Genomic DNA, 21,420 nt, shown 5'->3' on the forward strand with positions numbered 1-21,420 from the left:
ATCTCAAAAAAAAAAAAAAAAAAAACAGAAACAGCGTGTCCGTCCTGGCCAGCTCGTCCTGGCCAGCTCGTCCCTACGCCTCTGCCCTGCAGCCTCTGCCCTGCAGCCTCAGGCTCATCCAAGGGCCTGACAACAGCTCATCCCACCTCCTTTCCCAGTCCTCAAACCAACACCACATTCCAGCCTTCGCTATAGCTGGGGTGCGGCCTCCGATTAAATAAGCAAGCAGTTTGCGGGGAGGGGGTGTGGAGGTAAAAACTGGTCCCCACGTCAAGTGCCTCTGCAATTTAAACTGTGTGGGGGGTGGTCTGCGGGAGCTCACAGCTGGCCCCTCCCCCTCCCCCGCACCCACACACCCCTCCGCAGCTCTTGCGGCTCTTGCGGTGCCTGGCGTCGGTCGGGCAAGCTCCGGCAGGTCCCTGCAGCCCGGTGCTGGGTGAGCTCCCTCCCTGCCAGCTCAGCTCCCGAGGAGGACCAGGGACAGAGACTCTCAGGAGCAGGGTAGAGAATGGAAGGTACTCAGACCCTCAAAGGCCTCACTGGACCCTTCGTGGCAAGGACGCCATGAATGCCGTACCTCCCAGGGGATGTGTACTTGAGAATCAATCGAAGTGTTTGCCTCCTGTGTACACATGCTCAAGTTCTAAAGGAAAGTCTCACATGTCTTTACTGTAACGCCAAATGTTCATCAGGTGTGATGAATACAGTAATCTATATTCTAAATGCGGACACATCGGAAGCCCTCCGACCCATGGCCGTCCAGGCAGCACTGACACCGCACTCAGCACTCACAGACAGCGCCGGGAGTCTACCAGATACTTGCTCGCTAGGTCCAGTGCTGGGGAGGCTGCCTGCAGCAGCTCGGTGGGTGCAAACACATGAATTGTAGCTGCGGGCAGGAGGAATATCAGGTGCATCTCTACGCCCCGAGGGCTCAACTCCTACACTTAAATCCCTCCCACTGGAACAGCCGGCTCCAGTTTCACCAAGCAAGCGTGAGAACAGGTACTGCTTCCTGAGCACCGCCAGCCACCAGCACCAAGACCCGGCCACATCCCAGCACTGCCCACCTCTGGTAAGTACTTACTATTTCTTTTCAAATTCAAGTTTTATTTTAAAACTCTTCTCAGATGTATCTAAAATACCCAGCTGAATGCAGCATTTGCCCCGTGTCTGCTCTGCCTTGCTCTGGGCTTCAGGGATTACTCAGGACCCAGCAGGTGCATGGCTGGGATGCAGACCACGATTACAAAACTTCTAATGAGGCTGACACTTAATTCTAAGAACAGGAACAAGCTTATCTGGAAATTAACTCCTTGTTCTGCCCTAAAATTCATAAAAGTTAAACCAACACAAATTCATATTATTGCTTAACTGTTCCTAACCTCAAAAACAAACTACAATAAATGCTAACAAGAGGTAAGGGTCATATATATATGTGTGGTGTATGTACATTAGGGTGAATTTAGGGTTTATATATATGTGTGGTATATGTATATTAGGCTGAATTTAGGGTTATATATATGTGTGGTGTATGTACATTAGGCTGAATTTAGGGTTTATATGTGTGGTGTATGTACATTCTGCTGAATTTAGGGTTATATATATGTGTGGTATATGTACATTAAGCTGAATTTAGGGTTTACATGTATATGTGTGGTCTATGTACACTAGGCTGAATATAGGGTTATATGTGTGTGTGTGGTGTATGTACATTCTGCTGAATTCAGGGTTATGTATATGTGTGATGTATGTACACTAGAGCTGAATTTAGGATTATAAGTGTGTGGTGTATGCATATTAGACAGTGCCGAATTTAATATCTAGTTTAACTTTTAATACTTTTAAAGTTTAAAATAAGTACATAAGCTTACACAAAGTTTAAAATGGAACGTAAGCTTTCAAAAACAAAACCAAACCAAAGGGGTTAAGTTTCTGTTTGGTTGTTAAAGTCTCATGTACATGTATACACAGACACAAAAAGGGTTTTTTTCCTTACATGAAATTTCTCATAAATCTGCTTTGGAGGAGAACAATTATTGACCAAGCACAATCCATCCACATTTGTGCCCCTAATTTTCACTGCGCAGTAGCAAAGGCCTTCCAGCATTTCTGACCGGAGTTTCAGGATGAGGCGGTGACTGTAAGTGGTGAGCGTATTTGTTTACGAGCTCAGGTCTGTAACTCGGGATCTCCTGCCGAAACTAGAATAAGAGCCCCTGGTTGTTTTTCTGGATCCATTCTTCCAAATTATATTCCCAAAGACTGTCTTTTCCCCAGGTCTTGGTTGTCCTGAGGTTTATCCTTCATTTTAAAGAGCCGAAAGGCTGGGAGGGAGTGGCAGTCAATCACTGGAAAAGCTCAATTGGAGTAAAACTCACAAATCTCGTTCTTGCGACATCCCAGTGGGTAGGCGACAATGGTGTGTCCTTGAGTTATGCAACAACGCCACATCACAATATTGTAATTACAGCATGCCCTTCACAATGCTCCAGCCCAGCAGGCTCCTTGCCAGACAGCTGGACACCACCAGAAGGAACATTACAGCACAGTCTCGGGCACAGGTTAGGACACATGACAAGCATGGTCGCCCAGCCTGTCACAGAAACGTCCCATGGTCGCCCAGCCTGTCACAGAAACGTCCCATGGTCGCCCAGCCTGTCACAGAAACGTCCCATGGTTGCCTAGCCTGTCACAGAAATGTCCCATAATTACTCAGCCTGTCACAGAAACGTCCCATAAAGTTAAACTGTAATTACCTCCACTGTGTCCCATCAAAGTGTTTGTTTTTTTTTTAAGAACTCTTTCTCTCATCTATTTTTCAAAGTTCAAACTCCTCAGAAGCTTGTTAAGCATCCCAGCTTCTCACTATCACCCCAACAACTGCTGCATTGACTGTCCACATTTAGGAACCTTTGGCAAGACAGTATATTGGCAATTTAGAACTTTAAAAACAAGAAAGACACAACCCCGTGGCCAACCGAAACCATTCACTCTTCAAAGCACTGTCTGTGTGGGCAGCTACGCCCCAACACCCAGCCCAGTGCACGTTGAGCAGGAAGAGAAGTGAGCTCTCAGCTCAGCGCACTTTCCAGAAGCCAAGTGCATCGGCTGAGCACACAACATTTAAAATACTTAGAAAGGCACAGAATGGCATCTGTAAATACAGCAAGAAAACCTGGCGAAAGCTCGGCGGGATCCTGAGCATGTTTTAAGCCACTGCACCCCACTGTTCTTATGCCCTTTAGTGTAGACATTGTCTACATTGGCTGCTTGGTCTGAAATAATTTGGAGAAAGAAGTCTTTGTGCCAGGCCAGGTTCAGAGGAGGTGGGTTGGAGAAGAGGGCACACATTAGCCAGCAGCAGCCAGGGAAGAGTCTGCATAAGTATTTCAGTAACAGCCACCTTTGATCCAGATGTGGAAGCTCTGTGGAATGTCCACCCTGCTAACGTTTCCTGCCGATCCAGTGGGAATCGAGAGGAGGATGCGACCCTCCTTCAGGATCACACCGAGGTCTTCACTGTAAAATATGCTAGCACTGCAGTTCTCAAACGAAAGCAGATAATGAACGAGACTCTGCTTTATTACCAGACAGACAGACAGCTCTCCAGGCATGTTATTAACTAAAATGGAAACACGTCTCCCCAGGAGAGGAAGATGCCCGGCACTTCTTTTTCACCTCCAGAGAAAAACTGCACCTCTAAATGCAAATCCAAATGACTATCAACAGCTAGAGTTCTGGGTTACACTGTTTGGGCAACAACATACTCTTCTGGGAATATTTAACACCAGCAGTTGCCAGAGTACAAAGTCGGGCTGGTAGAAACTGACCAGAGACAATTTAAACGCTGTGCCCACAGACAGATGTGACAGCCTGAGGTACTGGCCGTCGGGTTTGGTTTCTTCACCCTTATAAACCTCACTTAAGCAGGACACAGAACTCACAGGCTGACATCATCATTTGAAAGCTTACCAAAGCAACAATTTTATCCCACTTACTCCTCTGACACTATTGTAGTTTTATAGATCAGGTGAACTCCGCCCGGCTTACACCGAAGCAGCTGTGCTCCCTGTTTTAATTAGCAAATTGTGCAAGCCTGAGAGGTCAGTTTATCCAAGGCCTGAGAGGTCAGTCTATCCAATGTCTGAGAGGTCAGTTTATCCAGGTTTTACTAAAACTACTGCCCGAGACTCCATGTTTACACAAATTTCCTTCAAGCAATTCAACCCCAAAATTCTCTCACTCACCAGCGGCTTCCTCCCTGCCACACCTGCTTACGTCAACAAGAACAAAAGGGCAAATCGTTCAAAACTTCAGATAATAACATCTGACTAGAAAAGAGACATATTAATATAAAAGCAATTATTTCCCTAATTACTATTTTGGCTAACAGCAGAGCTTACACGTAACTTGCCTGCTGTAAAGCTTTTGAGAAAATCTAACCAACACGGGTTATTCATTTATTTGCCTGAGAGTATCAGCAATGTGAAATAATGCTGCTTCGAAAACTCAAGTCCTCACTTTCTTAGATCCTGAGGGAGTCACCTGCCCCTCTGAGGGCTTATGTTTCAGGTGCTAGAGGCGACGTTTCGGTATCGCGAGGACGCAGCTCTCACTTGATGAACGTTTTGCAACTGTCATCGTTTTGATCATGATGCTTCCAGCTAGTGATGAAATCATCAGTTTTCAGATCCCTGCCATAACATATCCTATACAATCATGGGAACCTGACTTGCAGAGGTTCTCACGCCTTCAGAACCAGGGAGCGCGGCGAGGCGTGCCGGCACAGGCCCCACTGACTGATCTGGCTGGCCCAGCGTTTGGCTGGAACCAGGCACCGGCTTCTCCACTTCCTGAAGGGAGGCAGGGAAACTGCTTTCATCACCCAGGGCAGGTCTGCCCCACTCGGTAGGGACTGAGCCCATAAAGAAGTATTTCACGTTCTTTTTTCTAATGGGGGAAATTAGAAAGACAAAGACAAAACTATCATTACATGTTTCATTTGCTTGGCTTTGACCCAGTTCATTGTAGCTTCTGTGGCAGCCCACGGTGGGAGAGGGGTGCTGAGCGCGGGGTCTGAGCCCCAGGGTGTCACCCGACACCCTCCCTGGTTGTGGGGTAACAAACATCTTGTCCTCATCCAAACACGTACCTCACTGTCCCTGCTACACAGAAACTCATCACAGAGAAGGCGACAGGTCAGCAGAACCCCTCTTTTCTACCCAAACCACTTCTTAGTAAATAAATGTCTTAAAGAACTTAAAGTATGTTAATAGAGGCAGTTTGTAGGGGGAAGGGTGGTTCTTTGGGTTTTTAAGAAATATGAATAAATGAGCTGGGCGCGGTGGCTCACACCTGTAATCCCAGTACTTTGGGAAGCTGACGCGGGCAGATCGCCTGAGTCAGGAGTTCGAGACCAGCCTGGTCAACATAGTGAAACCCCATCTCTACTAAAATTACAAGAAATTAGCTGGGCGTGGTGGTGGGCACCTGTAATCCCAGCTACTAGGGAGGCTGAGGCAGGAGAATTGCTTGAACCCGGGAGGCGGAGGCTGCGGTGAGCCGAGATCGCACCACTGCACTCCAGCCTAGGCAACAAGAGCGAAACTCCGTCTCAAAAAAAAAAAAAAAAAAGAAAGAAAGAAATATGAATAAATGAGTAGAGAAACCAGTTTGCTGAGAATAAAATCAGAGCACTTCCCCAAAGTTCGGAGCAGCCATATGAAAGCCCAGCCTCCACCCCTGGCCTCTGGCGTGTGGGAGGAAGGACACCGGGTGCAGGGAGGAGGCCTTGCTTCAGGGACAGCTGCCTCCTAGGCTCCACACACACCACTCTACTTTCAAGGGGCAGCTTCTCACTCGACTTTTAGCCACCCTGATGTCTACACATAAAACCTCACAGACTCAAGAATGGGCACATCTGCCCATTCCTTAAAAAAAAAAAAACTGCAGTTGAAACAGTTTTCTTAAGTCATTTCCATTTAGCCTTTTTTTGAGGCAAGGTCTCACTCTGCTGCCCAGGCTGGAGTGTGGTGGCAGGATGACAGCTCCCTGCAGCCTCAATCTCCTGGGCTCAAGGGATCCTCTCACCTCGGCCTCCCAAAGTTACAGGCATGAGCCACTGCCCCCAGCCCTCCATTTAACTTTACTTTTATGTATTTTTTTTTTAATTATACTTTAAGTTTTGGGACACAAGTGCAGAACGTGTAGGTTACATAGGTAAACGTGTGCCATGGTGGTTTGCTGCACCCATCAACCCATCATCTAGGTTTTAAGCCCTGCATGCATTAGCTATTTGTCTTAATGCTCTCCCTCCCCCCGACCCCCACCCCCAGACAGGCCCTGGTGTGTAATGTTCCCCTCCCTGTGTCCATGTGTTCTCGCTGTTCAGCTCCCACTTACGAGTGAGAACACGCGTTTGGTTTTCTGTTCCTGCGTTCGTTTGCTGAGGGTGATGGTTTCCAGCTCTATCCACATCCCTGCAAAGGACATGATCTCATTCCTTTCTATGGCTGCACAGTATTCCATGGTGTATATGTGCCACATTTTCTTTATCCAGTCTATCATTGATAGGCATTTGGGTCATCTAACTTTATTTTTAAGCTGTTTGAAAATATTTAGATGCTAAAAGACCTTTTCCTTTTTACATTTTTAATACGAATTAAAGTGTTCAGCCTTGATCCACTATACCTCCACCCCATCTCCCACTCATGCTGTCTCCCAGGCACAGTTGCTGCTTGAGTCGCTCCAGGCCCAGCTGCCACGTGGAGAGCCCCAGACTCTCAAAGCCTTTGTTCTGGGCCGGGCGTGGTGGCTCACGCCTGTAATCCCAGCACTTTGGGAGACTGAGGCGGGTGGATTACCTGAGGTCAGGAGCTCAGGACCAGCCTGGCCAACATGGTGAAACCCCGTCTCCACTAAAAATACAAAAAAAAATTAGCCAGGAGTGTTGGTGGGCGCCTATAATCCCAGCTACTCGGGAGGCTGAGGCAGGAGAATCGCTTGAATCTGGGAGGCAGAGGTTGCAGTGAGCTGAGATTGCGCCACTGCACTCCAGCCTGGGCGACAAGAGAGAAACTCTGTCTCAAAAAAAAAAAAAAAAACAAATAGCCTTTGCTCTCAGCCTTGGGTTAGGAGGCAGGTGAGAGCCCCAGTGGTGTGCAGTGCAGCCTCTGAAGGAAACCTGGGGCTGGTAAGAGGGACACAGAGAACCTGTGGAAGAATCCAAAAGAGCAGGCCAGCCCTGACATCACAGCGCAGCCCCTGGTGGGTCCCGGGACCTGAGCAGCTGTGGCCCAAGGGCTGAACCCACTCCCTAAAGGTTAAGGGCCAGGACAGCTTCCTCCCATGGCCCAACCATCTCTAAAGCAGACACCACTCACTCCAGTCTCCTCTCGGGCACGAGTGTGGCAAAGCTTTGGCTCTTCCATTTGGAGGTGCACCTGGATGGGCAGGTGCCGCTGGCCATGCCTCCTGGCCAGCAGGAACGGGGTGACCGTGAAAGCATGTCTCACAATGCTGCTGTCACTCACAGGATGTACAAATTCACCTCAACAGTATTTCAACCATTTAAGTCAACATAAATAGAGCATTTGTATTCATATCTGAGACAACATAAATGCTACTTAATGATAAAGCTGACTTTAGAAGCAGTAGGGTGGAGTCTTGTGTTTGAATGTTCTTCACTTTTAAATAAGCACACTAGGAACACACCAACAACGTGGCTGAAGAGGGCAGAAACTGCCACGAGTGTTTAGGGATTGGCCGCACGGGAGGCAGGGAGCATCCATGGTCTTGGGCTCTGCAGACCGACAGCAGGGGCGCGCTGTACTTGGGCGAGCTCCAGGCCAGCAGGTATGACCAAGTAGACGGTGGCCAGCCCATGCTCTGTGTAAAAGTGAGGGGTCACTCTGCAACTGTGGGGTACACGTTAAGGGGAAACGGCCACAAACCCCTTTGCATTTCAGGTGAGAGTGCGGCCAACCACACACCCACTGTTTCAAGCGTGTAACCCTCCAAGCAGAGTCAGGCAGCACTGGGACAGGACTCTGTCCAGACCCTGGGAGGGGGCTCGGCGTCCTTAGCCCCCAGCAGGGTGCTTTCAAGGAAAGGTCCAGGTCACAGGATAAAAGTTCCCAAAACTCAAAGGCTTACAGGCATTCTCAGAACAGACACTCAACGCACCACACACCACACTCCACCTCTAGGCCCCAAGGTGACTCTTTCAGATCAGACTCAGAAAACAGAAAACATGGTGGGGAGTTAGCAGCCAGGTTACCAAGGGCAGGGCTGCTTCTGTGACCTCAGGAGCAGGCGGTTTCAGCCCTTCCGGGGCTCCGCTTCAGGGATCCTGCGGCGGTGTGACAAGCTGAGGCCAGCTTCTCCCCGACCCCTCACTCGCTGTCTTGACACCAAGACTCTGCTCTTTGTTGCAGCTCCTGGCTGCCAGATGACGGAGGTTCTCGCCAGACCCTCAGCACACAGACCTGGCTTCCGGTAGAAGCGCTCAGGAAAGAGGCAAAGCGGGAGGTTCCCCTTCAGAAACCACGAGGTGCACGAGGCGTCGACGGTGATCACACCACCTGGACGGCCAGAGTCCGAGGCGTAAGAAGGAAAATGAGTCTTCTCAAAGAGCGGAAGCCAAAAAAGCCGCATTACATCCCCAGGCCTCCGGGAAAGCCCTTCAAGTATAAATGTTTCCAATGTCCCTTTACTTGCAATGAGAAGTCCCATCTTTTTAATCACATGAAGTATGGTCTTTGTAAAAACTCGATTACTTTAGTATCCGAGCAGGATCGAGTTCCCAAGTGCTCTAAATCTAACTCGCTAGACCCTAAGCAAACCAACCAGCCCGATGCCACGGCCAAGCCAGCCTCTTCCAAGACTGTCACAAATGGAGTCTCCACCTTTGACTCAAAGCTTCAGCACAGCTCTGCCAGGGAAGACATCAAGGAGAACCTGGAGCTGCAAGCCCGGGGAAGCCACAGGTGCCCAGGACAGAAGCCAGCCCTCCACAGGGCATCAGCCTGCGAGAGCCCAGCTCCAGAAGCCACCCTCGGTGCCCAGCCTGCTCTGGAAGGCGCAGCTCGGCCTTCTGCATTTGTTCCAGTCGGCGAGCACAGACTTAAGGGGCCAGACAGCGCTGAGGCGCCTGAGACACTGGCTTTACCCAACCCCACTGCCAAGGCCGCTTCCTTCCACACCAAGTCGGCCTTCCACGCTCCTGGCTACCCCTGGAAAGCTGGCTCACCTTTCCTCCCACCAGAGTTTCCACATAAAATCTCATCTACAAAGGGGCTTGGGGCCATTTCCCCTTACATGCACCCCACAATCCCAGAGTACCCGCCTCACTTTTACACAGAGCACGGGCTGGCCACCATCTACTCGCCTTACCTGCTGGCTGGGAGCTCGCCGGAGTGCGACGCGCCCCTGCTGTCAGTCTACGGAGCCCAAGACCCAAGACACTTTCTGCCTCACCCGGGGCCGATCCCTAAGCACCTGACTCCATCTCCAGCCACATATGATCATTACAGGTTTTTCCAACAATATCCCTCTAATCTGCCGATTCCTTATGGATTTTACAGGCCAGAGTCTGCGTTTTCCTCCTACGGTCTCAGACTCCCACCTGTCGCTGGCCTCACCCGAGATCAGAGCTCTCACCTGCTTGAAGAAGCCACCCTGGTCTACCCAGCCTCAAGTCCTTCCAGGTTAAACCCTTCAGACCCCAACAGAAAACACATCGAGTTCGAAAGTCCAATTCCTGAGGCTAAAGACTCCTCCAAGGCTGGGCAGAGAGACACGGAAGGGTCCAAAATGAGCCCCCGCGCAGGGAGCGCAGCCACAGGCTCCCCGGGGAGGCCAAGCCCCACCAACTTCACACAGACGAGCCAGACCTGCGAAGGCCTGTGCGACCTCTCCAACAAGGCGGCCTCCAGTGCGCTGGGAAGACTCTACCAGCCGGAGCAAAGCCTCACAGCCTTCAAGCCTGTTAAGAAAATCACAGGATGCCTACCTGTCCAGGCTCCTGAGACCAGAGCAGAGTCTCCAATAAGGTAAGAAAATGTCATTTTCAAAACCTCCAAGGGAATGTTTCTGGTTGGGTTCCATGAGCCAAGTTTATACTTGTTCAAACTGCTTCACGCAGTTGCTTTTCTAAGCAAGCTCCTACTAAGCTTTCTCTTGGCTTCTTCTAGCCTCAATGTTGTGAACGGAGACCCCCCCGCTCCGGCTGGAAGCACCTCTCTCGTCTTGGAGGCCGTGCCTTCCAGTCCGGAGGACAGCTCTAGGATGGGTCCCCTCAACCTCTCCAAGAAATCAGAGATAAACCCGGCAGCCACCCACGAACCCACGTACCAAGGCAGCCCCCAGGCGGAAACCGCCAGCTTCTCAGAGCTGCAGGACCTTCCCCTCAATCTCTCGGTGAAGGACCCCTGCAACGCCCAGGCTCTGAGGCCTGCCTTCCCCAGTCAACCACGAGCTGCAGAACCTGCTGCTGCTGCTGCTCCACAGAAGACTGGGACAGAAGGTTCTGAGGATGTGCCCAGCCACCCTGAGACCAAGCCAGGCAGCCTCGACGGTGACGGGGCCCCACCCACAGGCCCCGGCGAGGAGGCTCCAGATGCACGTGCAGTGGACAGCAGCGAGGAGCAGAAGCAGACGGCAGCCGTGGCCCTGTGCCAGCTGGCAGCCTACAGCCCCAGGAACATCCGGGTGGGCGATGGGGATGCTGCAGTCCCGGAACCTGTCTGCCAGCAAGACACACCCACACTCAGCTCCACGGAGAGCCAGGAGGCCCAGGGTGACCTCAGACCCAAAGGACAAAAGAGGACAAGTCAAAGGGATGCTGGAAAATCCCAGCAAGGAGCTAAGAAGGCGAAGCTGCAAGACACGGCCAGAGTGTTCACACTACGAAGGAGGGCCCGGGTATCCTAACGCCGGGTTCACGCGTGTGCTCACAGAGCTACGGCCACACACACGCCTCCCGAGGCAGCGAGCTACGCCACCTCTGAACTGGCACTTCTTGTTTTTACAAATGCAGCTTCTTCTCAAAACAAACAAACAAAACCTCCAATTCAGTTTTTATAAATATTAAGCATGAATATTAAAAGGTGCTTCTACTTTTGGTTGTAAAAACATCTGAATGACTCTAAGACTGATATTTTGAAGTCTAAGCCGTCTTACAGAAGATCTTTTATAAATGTTTGCTTATAAATATCTCACCACTACAACAAATTGTTTTAACTGTTTTTCTATTAGCTGTAGCTGCATATATGAAGTAAACGACAATCACTGAAAAAATGTCAGAAAAAACATTTTCAGTACTAGCATTAAAGTGCCATATGTAAAAAAGAAAAACGTGATGTTATAACTAAATAACACACAAACATCGAGAGGCTATTTATACAAATAATTTATTTCCGCTAAGTAAAGTGCATTACTGGTGAAGGTATTATCAATTTATTCTACTTGCTTATAATGCTACAGTGAGTGTTCTGCCTTACTCTGCCTCACTTTCCATTCCCCAAAATGATGTGTATGTTGCTAATTTTCCAATAAACTCATATGAACCATAAGGAAACACAAAATGAAGATGAATGTCAATCTATGTTATCCTTTAGAACATTTTGCCATAACACTCAATGAAAAAGAGCTGATTGCTGAGGCAATTAACCTGTGAAAGGGTGCGTGTATGCACATTCAGTTGTGTGGGTGTGCGCGTGTGCTGTCTGTGGGGGGTGTGTGTGCACATTCGCCCATGTGGGTGTGCACTGCTGCGGGTGTGTGGGTGTCTGCTTGTGCATGTCTACAGATGCATGTGCACATTTGATCATGTGGATGTGTGCGAGTGCACGTCTGCAGGTGTGCGCGCTTATGCATCTCTGCGGGTGTGTGTGTGCATTCTACTGTGTGGGTATGCGGGTGTGCACGTGCGCATATCTGTGGGTGTGTGTGCGCATTTGATTGTGTGGGTGTGCATGTGTGCTATCTGTAGGGGGGCACATTCAACTGTGTGGGTGTGCATCTCTGGGTGTGGGCACATTCGATTGGGTATGTATGTGTGCATATCTGTGGGGGGTATGCATTCAGTTGTGTGGGTGTGCACGTGCGCTATCTGTGGGTGTGTGCTCATTCGATCCTGTGTGTGTGCGTGTATGCATATCTGCAGGGGTGTGTACACACGTGATCGTGTGGGTGTGCACGTGTGCATATCCATGGGGGTGTGCACACTCGATTGTGCAGGTGTGCACGTGTACATACCTGCGGGTGTGTACACATTTGTGTTAGTGTGCATGTGTGCATATGTAGGGGGGTGTGCACATTTGTGTGGGTGTGTACGCATGCCATCTGTGGATGTGTGCACTTTCGATCCTGTGGGCGTGCACATGTGCATATCTGTGTGGAGGGGGTGCATATCTGATTAGATGTGTGCGTGTGCATCTCTGTGGTTGCATGAACATTCGATCACGTGTGCACGTGCATACATGTGGGGGTGTGTGCACACTAGATTCTGTGGGTGTACATGTGTACATATCTGTGGGGGTGTGTGCACATTCGATTATGTGGGTGTGCACGTGTGCATATCTGTGGGGGTGTGTGCATTCGATTGTGTGGGTGTGCGCATGTGCATATCTGTGAGTGTATGCACATTCAATCGTGTACATGTCCACGTGTACATATCTGCGGGTGTGTGCATTTGTGTGGGTGTGCATATCTGTGAGTGTATGCACATTCAATCCTGTGGGTGTCCACATGCTCATATCTGCGGGGGGGTGTGCATTCGATTCTGTGGGTGTGCACGTGTGCCTGTGGGGGTGTGTACATTCAATTGTGTGGGTGTGCACATGTGCGTATCTGTGGGGGGCGCATTCAATCGTGTGGGTGTCCACATGTGCATATCTGCAGGTGTGTGTGTGCATTCGATTGTGTGGGTGTGTGCATGTGTGTATCTGTGAGTGTATGCACATTCAATCATGTGGGTGTCCACGTGTGCATATCTGCGGGTGTTCCTGTGCATTCGATTGTGTGGGTGTGCACATGTATCTGTGGGTGTATGCACATTCGATTGTGTGGGTGTGCACGTGTGCATATCTGTGGGAGTGAGTATGCGCATTCAACTGGGTGTGCACATGTCAACGTGCATGTGTCAGTGTAGGTGTACACGTGTATGCACTTCTGCATCTGTGCATAAATGTGTGAGCGTGCATGTGTGCACATGGGTTTAAATCTGTGGTCAAGTACAGGCAAGTGCGAAGCACACCTTGGGTTATTCAAAGGCCATCCACAGGGTCCTCAGGCTTCAGAGTCCTTTAGGAGTGTGCGCTTCCGGAGCCTCAGCCCCTAAGGCTCTGGTTTTGAAAGGGTTATCTCCATCCCCATGTCCCCTCTCACAACAGCCCTTTCTCTCACTTTTCAAGAAAGGCAGCCTCTCACCCAACACACTGGAAACCATGCAGTGGGTGCTACAATAGGAACGGCTCCAGTGCCTGGGAAATGCTGCCCAATGCAGGCGGCTGTCAACGCATCACTTCCCAGGACTGAGGCCACCCTACTGAAGCTGCTTGGTGATGGAGCACAGAGGTCAGGCGTGAGCTTGGAAAAAGTTGAAACACCAGCATTGCTAAAGCAAAATTTCTGCCATTCCTAGCTACTTACATGAATAAGACTTCTTAGTACTTAAAACTAAAAGTAAAAATAGGGGCTGGGTGTGGTGGCTCACACCTGTAATCCCAGCACATTGAGAGGCCAAAGCGGATGGATTGCTTGAGGTCAGGAGTTTGAGACCAGCCTGGGCAACGTCTTTACTAAAAATAATTGGCCAGTTGTGGTGGCACATGCCTGTGTTCCCAGCAATTCGGGAGGCTGAGGTGGGAGGATGGCCTGAGCCTGGGAGGCAGAGGTTGTAGTGAGCCATGATCACACTACTGCACTACAGCCTGGGTGACAGAATGAGACCCTTTCTCAAAAAAAAAGTAAAAACAGTACTGTTGCAGAACCTTGCCTTATTCTGCTTAAAAGCATGGCTCACGGCCAGGCACGGTGGCTCACACCCGTAATCCCAGCACTGTGGGAGGCCGAGGTGAGAGGACTGCTTGAGGCCAGGAGTTCAAGGAGTTCAAGACCTGTCTGGGCAACATAGGGAGGTCCCATCCCTACAAAAAACACAACAATTAGCTGAGCAATGTGGTGTTTGCCTGTAGTCCCAGCAACTTGAGAGGCTGAGGCAGGAGCATTGCTTGAGCCCAGGAGGTCAAGGCTGCAGTGAGCCAAGATCGTACCACTTCACTCCAGCCTGGGTGACAGAGCAAGAACCATCTCAAAAAATAAAAATAAAAAATAAAAACAAAAAAAGCTTGACTCATCAAAAGATAACTCAAACTAAACAGCTATCTTTTTAAGAGCTAAATTTCAACAAATGCTATTTTATGTTGGTTTGTACTAATAATTTGTTAAAACCCAACCTAGAAAAACTTCTAAATATCTAGCATCTTATGGCCACACAAAATGTAAAAGTTGAAGTTTACGTTCATGTTATTTTCTTTTGTTGCAGATAAATGACAGATCAATAAAGATTCTTAGGCACTGAAATACATTACATTAGGTAAAATGCTCTGGGAAAAAAGTAAATGGAAATACGGGCTTAAGAAGAAAAAGGAAGAATAAAATTTCTGTGAGAGAAAAACTTGCCTATGAAACTGTTTTTTAGATAGGGTCTCACTCTGTGGCCCAGGCTGGAGTACAGTGGTGCGATCGCAGCTCACTGCAGCCTCAACCTCCCTAGGCTCAAGTGATCCTCCCACCTCAGCCTCCCAAAGTGCTAGCAGTACAGGTATGAGACACGGCGCTCAGCCCTGTGAAATTTTTAATGAAGAATGGTAGATTATTCTACCTAGATTTCCCGGATTTATTTAGATGAGTGATGCAATCGTTTTATTTTAAAATGACAATACTCAGGATGGCAAATAGTTATTTGCAACTGGTTAGAGTTCTATAAAACCTGTAAGAGGGATACAGAGTTTGTCACAATTCCAAGGGGTATCTGAGGCCACTGCTTCAAGCTGTCCCTAAAGCAGCAGCAAGGGCACCAGCAGGCCCCCAGCCCTGTCGGGCACCCACCTCAGACAACCACTACTCTAGCCCAAAAGGCACACGGTCAGATGCAGAACCATAAACACAGGCACAGTGCTGACTCGCACACCTGGGCACTTCTGTTTATATACACCAGCATGTTTTGGCAAAGAACAAAAATATTACACCTCCAGCTTTCCAGAAACTAAACAGCCATGCAGGGAGCAGTGACAAGACATCACATGCCGTGGTCCACACTCAGGACCCAAAGCCTCACACCCTGCAGACAAGGAGCTCTCATGTCACACCCTCAAGAACACAGCCCTCCGTGTCAAAGGCCCAAAGATTCTGAGAACACCGTTTGATCGCTCACCAAAAGCACCAGGAATCATCTTAAATGACAAACAGGGAGAAGCAGGGGCAGCTGAGCGCCCTCCTGCAACTGGGCAGCGTGAGGGATCCCGCCCAGGCACAACAGTTGTGGCACAGGCTACATGTGCCTGATGCTTGGCGAGCTGCACTGTGAAAACTCTGCGCTCCAACACAATTCCTCCAAAGGCCATCTGCAGTAGCTCACCCACTGCAACCAGGACAAGCCCTTTGTGTCTCTCTTTAAAAGCAAAATCAACTCCTAGAGCTTCACAGAAAAAAAAAACAGACATTTTTTACCTACACCACATTTCCGCATTTATGCATCACCCGACTTAAGAGCTGAACACTCATAATCTTTACATACGAAAAGTGATAAGCTCTCAAAAAGCTGAACACAGAATCACCACACGGCCCAGTAATTCCACTTTTGGGTATAGACCCAAAGGAATTTAAAAGGGTCTCAAACAGGTGCTTGTACCCATGTCCACAGCAGCATCATTCACAACACCCAAAGGTGGGAAAAACCCAGGTCTCCACTGACAAACGAATGGATGGGGAAAGTATGGCCAGGTGCGGTGGTGCACACCTGCAATCACAGCTACTCGGGAGGCTGAGGTGGGAGGGTCACTCAAGCCCAGGAGCTGGACGCTGCAGTGCATTATGATTGGGCCTGTGAATAGCCACTGCACTTCATTCTGGACAATACAGGGAGATCCCATCTTTAAAAAATAAATATATGGGCCGGGCGCGGTGGCTCACGCCTGTAATCCCAGCACTTTGGGAGGCCGAGACAGGCAGATCACGAGGTCAGGAGATCAAGACCGTCCTGGCTAACATGGTGAAACTCCATCTCTACTAAAAATACAAAAAAAATTAGCCAGGCGTGGTGGCGGGTGCCTGTAGTCCCAGCTACTCGGGAGGCTGAGGCAGGAGAATGGCGTGTACCCGGGAGGCAGAGCTTGCAGTGAGCCAAGATCGCGCCGCTGCACTCCAGCCTGGGAGACTGAGCAATACTCTGTCTCAAAAAAAAAAAAGTAAAAATAAAATAAATACATATATGGTATGTCCATACAATGGATCATTATTCAGATTATTCAGATTATCCTTGAAAACATGATGCTAAATAAAATAAGCCATACATGAAAGGCCAAATACTGTACAATTCCACTTGTGCAAGGTCTCTAACACAGGCAAAGTCCTTTTTCAAGCAGAAAGTAGACTAGAATTACAAAGGGTTGAAGGGAAGGAGAATCAGGGGCGAGCTACTTCTTAATCTGGGGTGATGACAAGTTTTGGAACCAGACGATGGTGATGGTTGTACAAAAGTGAGAGTGTAATTAATGCCACTGGATTAATATGCTTAACAATTAAAAGAGCAAATTTGTTACATATATTTTACCACAATTTTCTAAGTAATAATAGAATATTCTAAAAACCATGGAATTATATATTTTAAAGGGGTGAATTATATGGTAGGTGAACTACATATCAATAAAGCTGAAAAAAAATAAAGGATCCCTGAATTCACACGTAAGACAAGATGCCGACAATGTCCTTTCGAAACGGTCTTAACAGGGGCCACTGCCGTCTGCCCCATCAGTGTTAACGCTCAGCCAAAATGCCACGTTCTACAGGGAGGGAGGGAGAACAGGGCGGAGCGCAACACAACACACACACATTCACGCAAGGAAAAAACACATTAACACAAAAAAATGAACAATCGGTCCATGTACCAAGTCAAAGACGTCTCACGCTTTTCATTTTCCTGAAAACCTGAAAGCTTAGAAGCCTACCAAGACTAAACAAGCCCACAAAAACAGGTGGGGAACTGGACACTGGGGCTGTGTCAGGACCAGCTCGGAGCTGACCTCTGCCAAGCCCCCCCGAACACCTGGGAACTGAGGTACACAGGCCTGCGGCGGGGGAGCAGGGTCAGGCCAGGCCGCAGCCAGGGCTGGACAGACAGCAGGGTCCCCACAGGAGCCTGAGCCAGCCTTGGCACGGAGCCCCCATGGCTGCACCAGGGAGGGAGCGCCCTGTCCCTAGACCTCAGCTGGGGCTGCTCTCCTGGAACTCACCGTCCACCTCTGTACTCCAGAGGCTGTGAGGAGGCTCGGGTCCTCCACCCCTCCCCCTCTCAGAATCGGACTCCTCTCCTTAGAAAATATCCCTCTGAAGGAGCCTCTGCTGGTTTGCTTCCTTCCACGGCGGCTGCTTCTCCCCTTTTCTCCACCTCCCCATGCCAGTGAGCCCGGGAACCTGGTTTGAGCTTTTCCACCCACTCCCCTTCCTCATATCACCCCCTCCTGTGTGAATTCACCCAGCCCATCACTTCGTAGACCATTTTTCTATGTGGAAGGCTCCAACACGTCACTCATTGATTGACCTTCTTACCATCTCACTCTCTTTCACTGAATAGAACAGCAAATTCGTTGAGTTCAGAATCCTAAATACAGCGTAAGTATTTCCTTTTCTCCTTCTTCACAGCTCTGGTCTCAATCCGAACCACGGGAAACACTGTGGCGGCTCCCAAACAGCCTCGCTGTTCCTTTCCACTGCGCTCCCGTGTATTCCCCAGTATCTGATTTTATGTCGAATAACTGCCAAACCCCTCACTGTCTTCCAAAGCCCTCTAGGATCGAGCCGCAGGCGCTTTTCTGTGCCCACTCTTCTCTCTTTCGGCCCCCAGCCCGTGCGAGCCTTCGTTCCTCTTTCTGAGGCGCTGCGGTCAGGAGTCCATCCTGCTTTACTCTTTCACGGTGGTAGGAGCTCTCAGCGTAAATGCCGCCCCAGGAGGTCTTCTCCACGTCCTATTCAAGTCACTGCTTGGCCCAATCCCTGAAGATCTCACCGCCCTTGTCTATTTTCTTAACGACTTTATCCGTTCTCTGAAATCGCCCCCTTGTTTCCTTGTTTAACGTCTGAATCTCCCTCCAAACTCTGTCCCCTTCACTGTCACAGAAATGCTGTGTCCTCACGTCCTCACCTCCACTGCGAAGAGCACTGGGCACCAATCGCATTTGTCGTAGGAAGGACGTGCAGAGTTTTCGTCATCCAGAGAGAAAAACACGACGGTTTCTTTAGGAAAAGCCGGAAAACATAGTCCACAGGTGGGAATTAATCTACTGAATGGTGCTTTTAACAAGACCCCAATGCAGATGCAGCAACATCGTCACAAGATGCTGCTTGTATGTCTTTGATGAACGCTGAGAGTGTGTGCACTAATGCAACTTTATATATTTTCAAAATTTATAAAATGTATTTAAAATTTTTTCAAAACATTTTTTGTTTTGATAGGAGTTAGGCAGCCTGTATTTCCGACATGCAGGGCTTGCTACCTGGTGCAGGTTCACAGGGACCTTGAGCCTCCTAGCAGAAAAACAAACATGCTCTCCATTCTTCAGAAAGTTACAGGAAGGTTAGAATGGGCTTCTCTATGGCTGTGGGACACCAGACAATGACACTTTATAGGAAATGGGGCGACAGACTGCACCTTCTGGGGGAAGGGGTAGGCCTCCTTGAGAGAGGGCAGTGAAGGACCCCAGCCTGAGGACTGCATAGGGAGCTTCCTAAATTTGAGGGAAAGCATGAGAAAAGCTTTGTATATGCTAATTTAACAGAGACCTGCTTTAGCCACACAGTGTGAATAAACAGACCTACGTCACTAACACAGCCCTCAAATCTGTTACTTGGGAAACACATATGCAAAGATTTCTTCCTGTTTAGGCTTTAAAGCAAAGGTCAAGTGCTGGGAAGCAAGTGGAGCCACTGTGCTGAGTCTTAGACAAAGACTTTAAATCAACGGCTTTAAATACGCTCACAGATCTCAAGAGAACTGTGCACTAAGAACTAAAGGAGACCAAGAGAACAGCATTTAAACTAACATGGAATGTTGATAAAGAGAGAAATTATAAAAAGAGGCTGGGCACAGCAGTTCACTTCTATAATCCCAGCACTTTGGGAGGCCAAGGCAGGAAGATCACTTGAGTCCAAGAATTTGAAAGCAGCCTGGACAATAAAGTGAGATCCTGCTTCCACAATTTTTTTTTTTTTTTTTTGCAGTGCAGCAGGCCTGTAGTCTCAGCTGCTCAGGAGGCTGAGGTGGGAGAACTGCTTGGGCCAGGGAGGTTGAGGCTGCAGTAAGACGTGATCCTACCACTACACTCCAGCCTGGGTGACAGAGCAAGACTCTGTCTCAAAAAGAAATTATTAAAAGAGAAACTAAAGAGAAATTCTGGAACTGAGGACTCAAGAGCTGAAATGAGTGCGGATCCTAAGAGACTCCTAGGGCACCATCAAGCGTGCCAACATGTGTGTTAATGCAACAAGAGTCCCATAGGGAGAGGGAAGGGGCAGCAAAAATACCCCAAGAAACAATGACTGAAAACTTCCCAAGTTTGATGAAAGACATGAATCTACACATCCAATCAGCTCAGAAAAACACCAAATGCTAGTTATTATTACCCAAATCAATACGCACAATTCTCATCAGTAAGGATAGCAAGGAAAATAGGTTTCATACAAAACGTCCAGAGAGATCAGAACACTTGACATTTTTCAGAAAGCAAAATACTGATGAAAAACACAAAACACATGATTAGGAACACATGTATAAACTTTATCAAAATAGTACAGTTGGCTAGGCATGGTGGCTCACACCTGTAATCCCAGCACTTTGGGAGGCCGAGGCGGGCAGATCCCTTGAGGTCAGGAGTTCGAGACCAGCCTGGCCAACATGGTGAAATCCAGTCTCTACTAAAAATTTAAAAATTATCCGGGCATGGTGGTGGGCGCCTATAATCCCAGCTACTCAGAAGACTAAGGCATGAGAATCGCTTGAATCGGGGAGACAGAGCTTGCAGTGAGCCAAGATGGCACCACTGCACTCTAGCCTGGGCAACAGAACAGAACAAAAAAAAAAAAAAGTAAAGTTAAACCAAATACATCCCCTCACCTGTGCTTCTTGCATCCAACAAGGGAAACCGTAAGGGCTCACAAACATTACATGAGCTTACTCATGGTGAGGAGTGCCCACTTCCTCCTGCTACAACAATAGAGGGGTTTAAAGAGGAGCCACAAAAAAAGGTGAAAAGACCTATGCCAGGACCACTCAAGAAAGTCCTGGAATTTGAATCACCTAAAATAAAGACCAAGTAGCCCTTTAACAATAGTCCTCAGAGCTGATGACGCAAGAGAAAAAACATGGCCCACTGTCCACAGGCCAAGGCAGGAGTATCGCTTGAGCGTAGCAGTGCAATCATGGCTCACTGCAGCCTCAACCTCCTGGGCTCAAACAGTTCTCCCACCTCAACCTCCTGAGTAGCTGGGACTGCACCCAACTACTTTTTAAAAACAAGTTGTGTAGAAACAGGATCTCACTTTGTTGCCCAGGCTGCTTTTGAATTTCTTTAAAAAATTAGCTGGGCATGGGGGTGTGCACAGAGTCGGAGACCTAGAAATAGGCTTACAGGACAACAGCTGGAGAGTGAGTGTGTGTGTGTGTGTGTGTGTGTTGCAGGAAGTCAGGGACCCCGAACAGAGGGACCAGCTGAAGCCATGGCAGAAGAATAAATTGTGAAGCTTTCATGGACACTTATCACTTCCCCAATCAATACCCTTGTGATTTTCTATGTCTCTCTTTACTTTAATCTCTTGATCCTGTCATCTTCGTAAGCTGAGGAGGATGTATGTCACCTCAGGACCCTGGGATGATTGTGTTAACTGCACAAATTGTTTGTAGAGCATGTGTGTTTGAACAATATGAAATCTGGGCACCTTAAAGAAAGAACAGGATAACATCAATGTTCAGCGAACAAGGGAGATGGCTTTGGACTCTGACTTCCGGTGAGCCTGATGGAACAGAGCCATATTTCTCCTTTCAAAAGCAAATAGAAATATCGCTGAATTCTTTTTCTCAGCAAGGAACATCCCGAGAAAGAGAATGCGCCCTGAGGGTAGGTCTATGAACAGCCCCCTTGG

The 21,420-nt window shown here is 48.7% G+C and overlaps 2 protein-coding genes across 3 annotated transcripts in view; one reads left to right on the forward strand and one right to left on the reverse strand.

Annotated features, from left to right (window-relative positions):
• Positions 1 to 21,420, reverse strand: part of TBCD (tubulin folding cofactor D) — a 174,320-nt gene that overhangs the window by 105,844 nt on the left and 47,056 nt on the right. The window lies entirely within an intron of this gene.
• ZNF750 (zinc finger protein 750) lies at positions 812 to 11,620 on the forward strand. 2 transcript variants are annotated; one of them, XM_017879153.1, is made up of 3 exons: positions 812 to 1,075; positions 8,439 to 10,055; positions 10,197 to 11,620. In XM_017879153.1, exons 2-3 carry the CDS (start codon positions 8,620 to 8,622, stop codon positions 10,933 to 10,935), a joined length of 2,175 nt encoding a protein of 724 aa, XP_017734642.1. In that variant the 5' UTR covers positions 812 to 1,075; positions 8,439 to 8,619; the 3' UTR covers positions 10,936 to 11,620. The 2 variants fall into 2 exon arrangements, with proteins under 2 accessions (XP_017734642.1, XP_017734643.1); XM_017879154.1 differs by lacking the exon at positions 812 to 1,075 and having other exon boundaries at positions 8,146 to 10,055; positions 10,197 to 11,049.

Source organism: Rhinopithecus bieti, unplaced genomic scaffold (assembly GCF_001698545.2).
Source record: "Rhinopithecus bieti isolate Rb0 unplaced genomic scaffold, ASM169854v2 scaffold_9899, whole genome shotgun sequence".
Classification (NCBI taxonomy): Eukaryota; Metazoa; Chordata; class Mammalia; order Primates; family Cercopithecidae; genus Rhinopithecus; species Rhinopithecus bieti.

Coding starts and splice junctions, on each gene's coding strand:
- ZNF750 (XM_017879153.1), top strand. CDS start 8,620: ATGAGTCTTCTCAAAGAGCGGAAGCCAAAAAAGCCGCATTACATCCCC. Junction 10,056..10,196: donor AGAGCAGAGTCTCCAATAAG/GTAAGAAAATGT, acceptor GGCTTCTTCTAG/CCTCAATGTTGTGAACGGAG.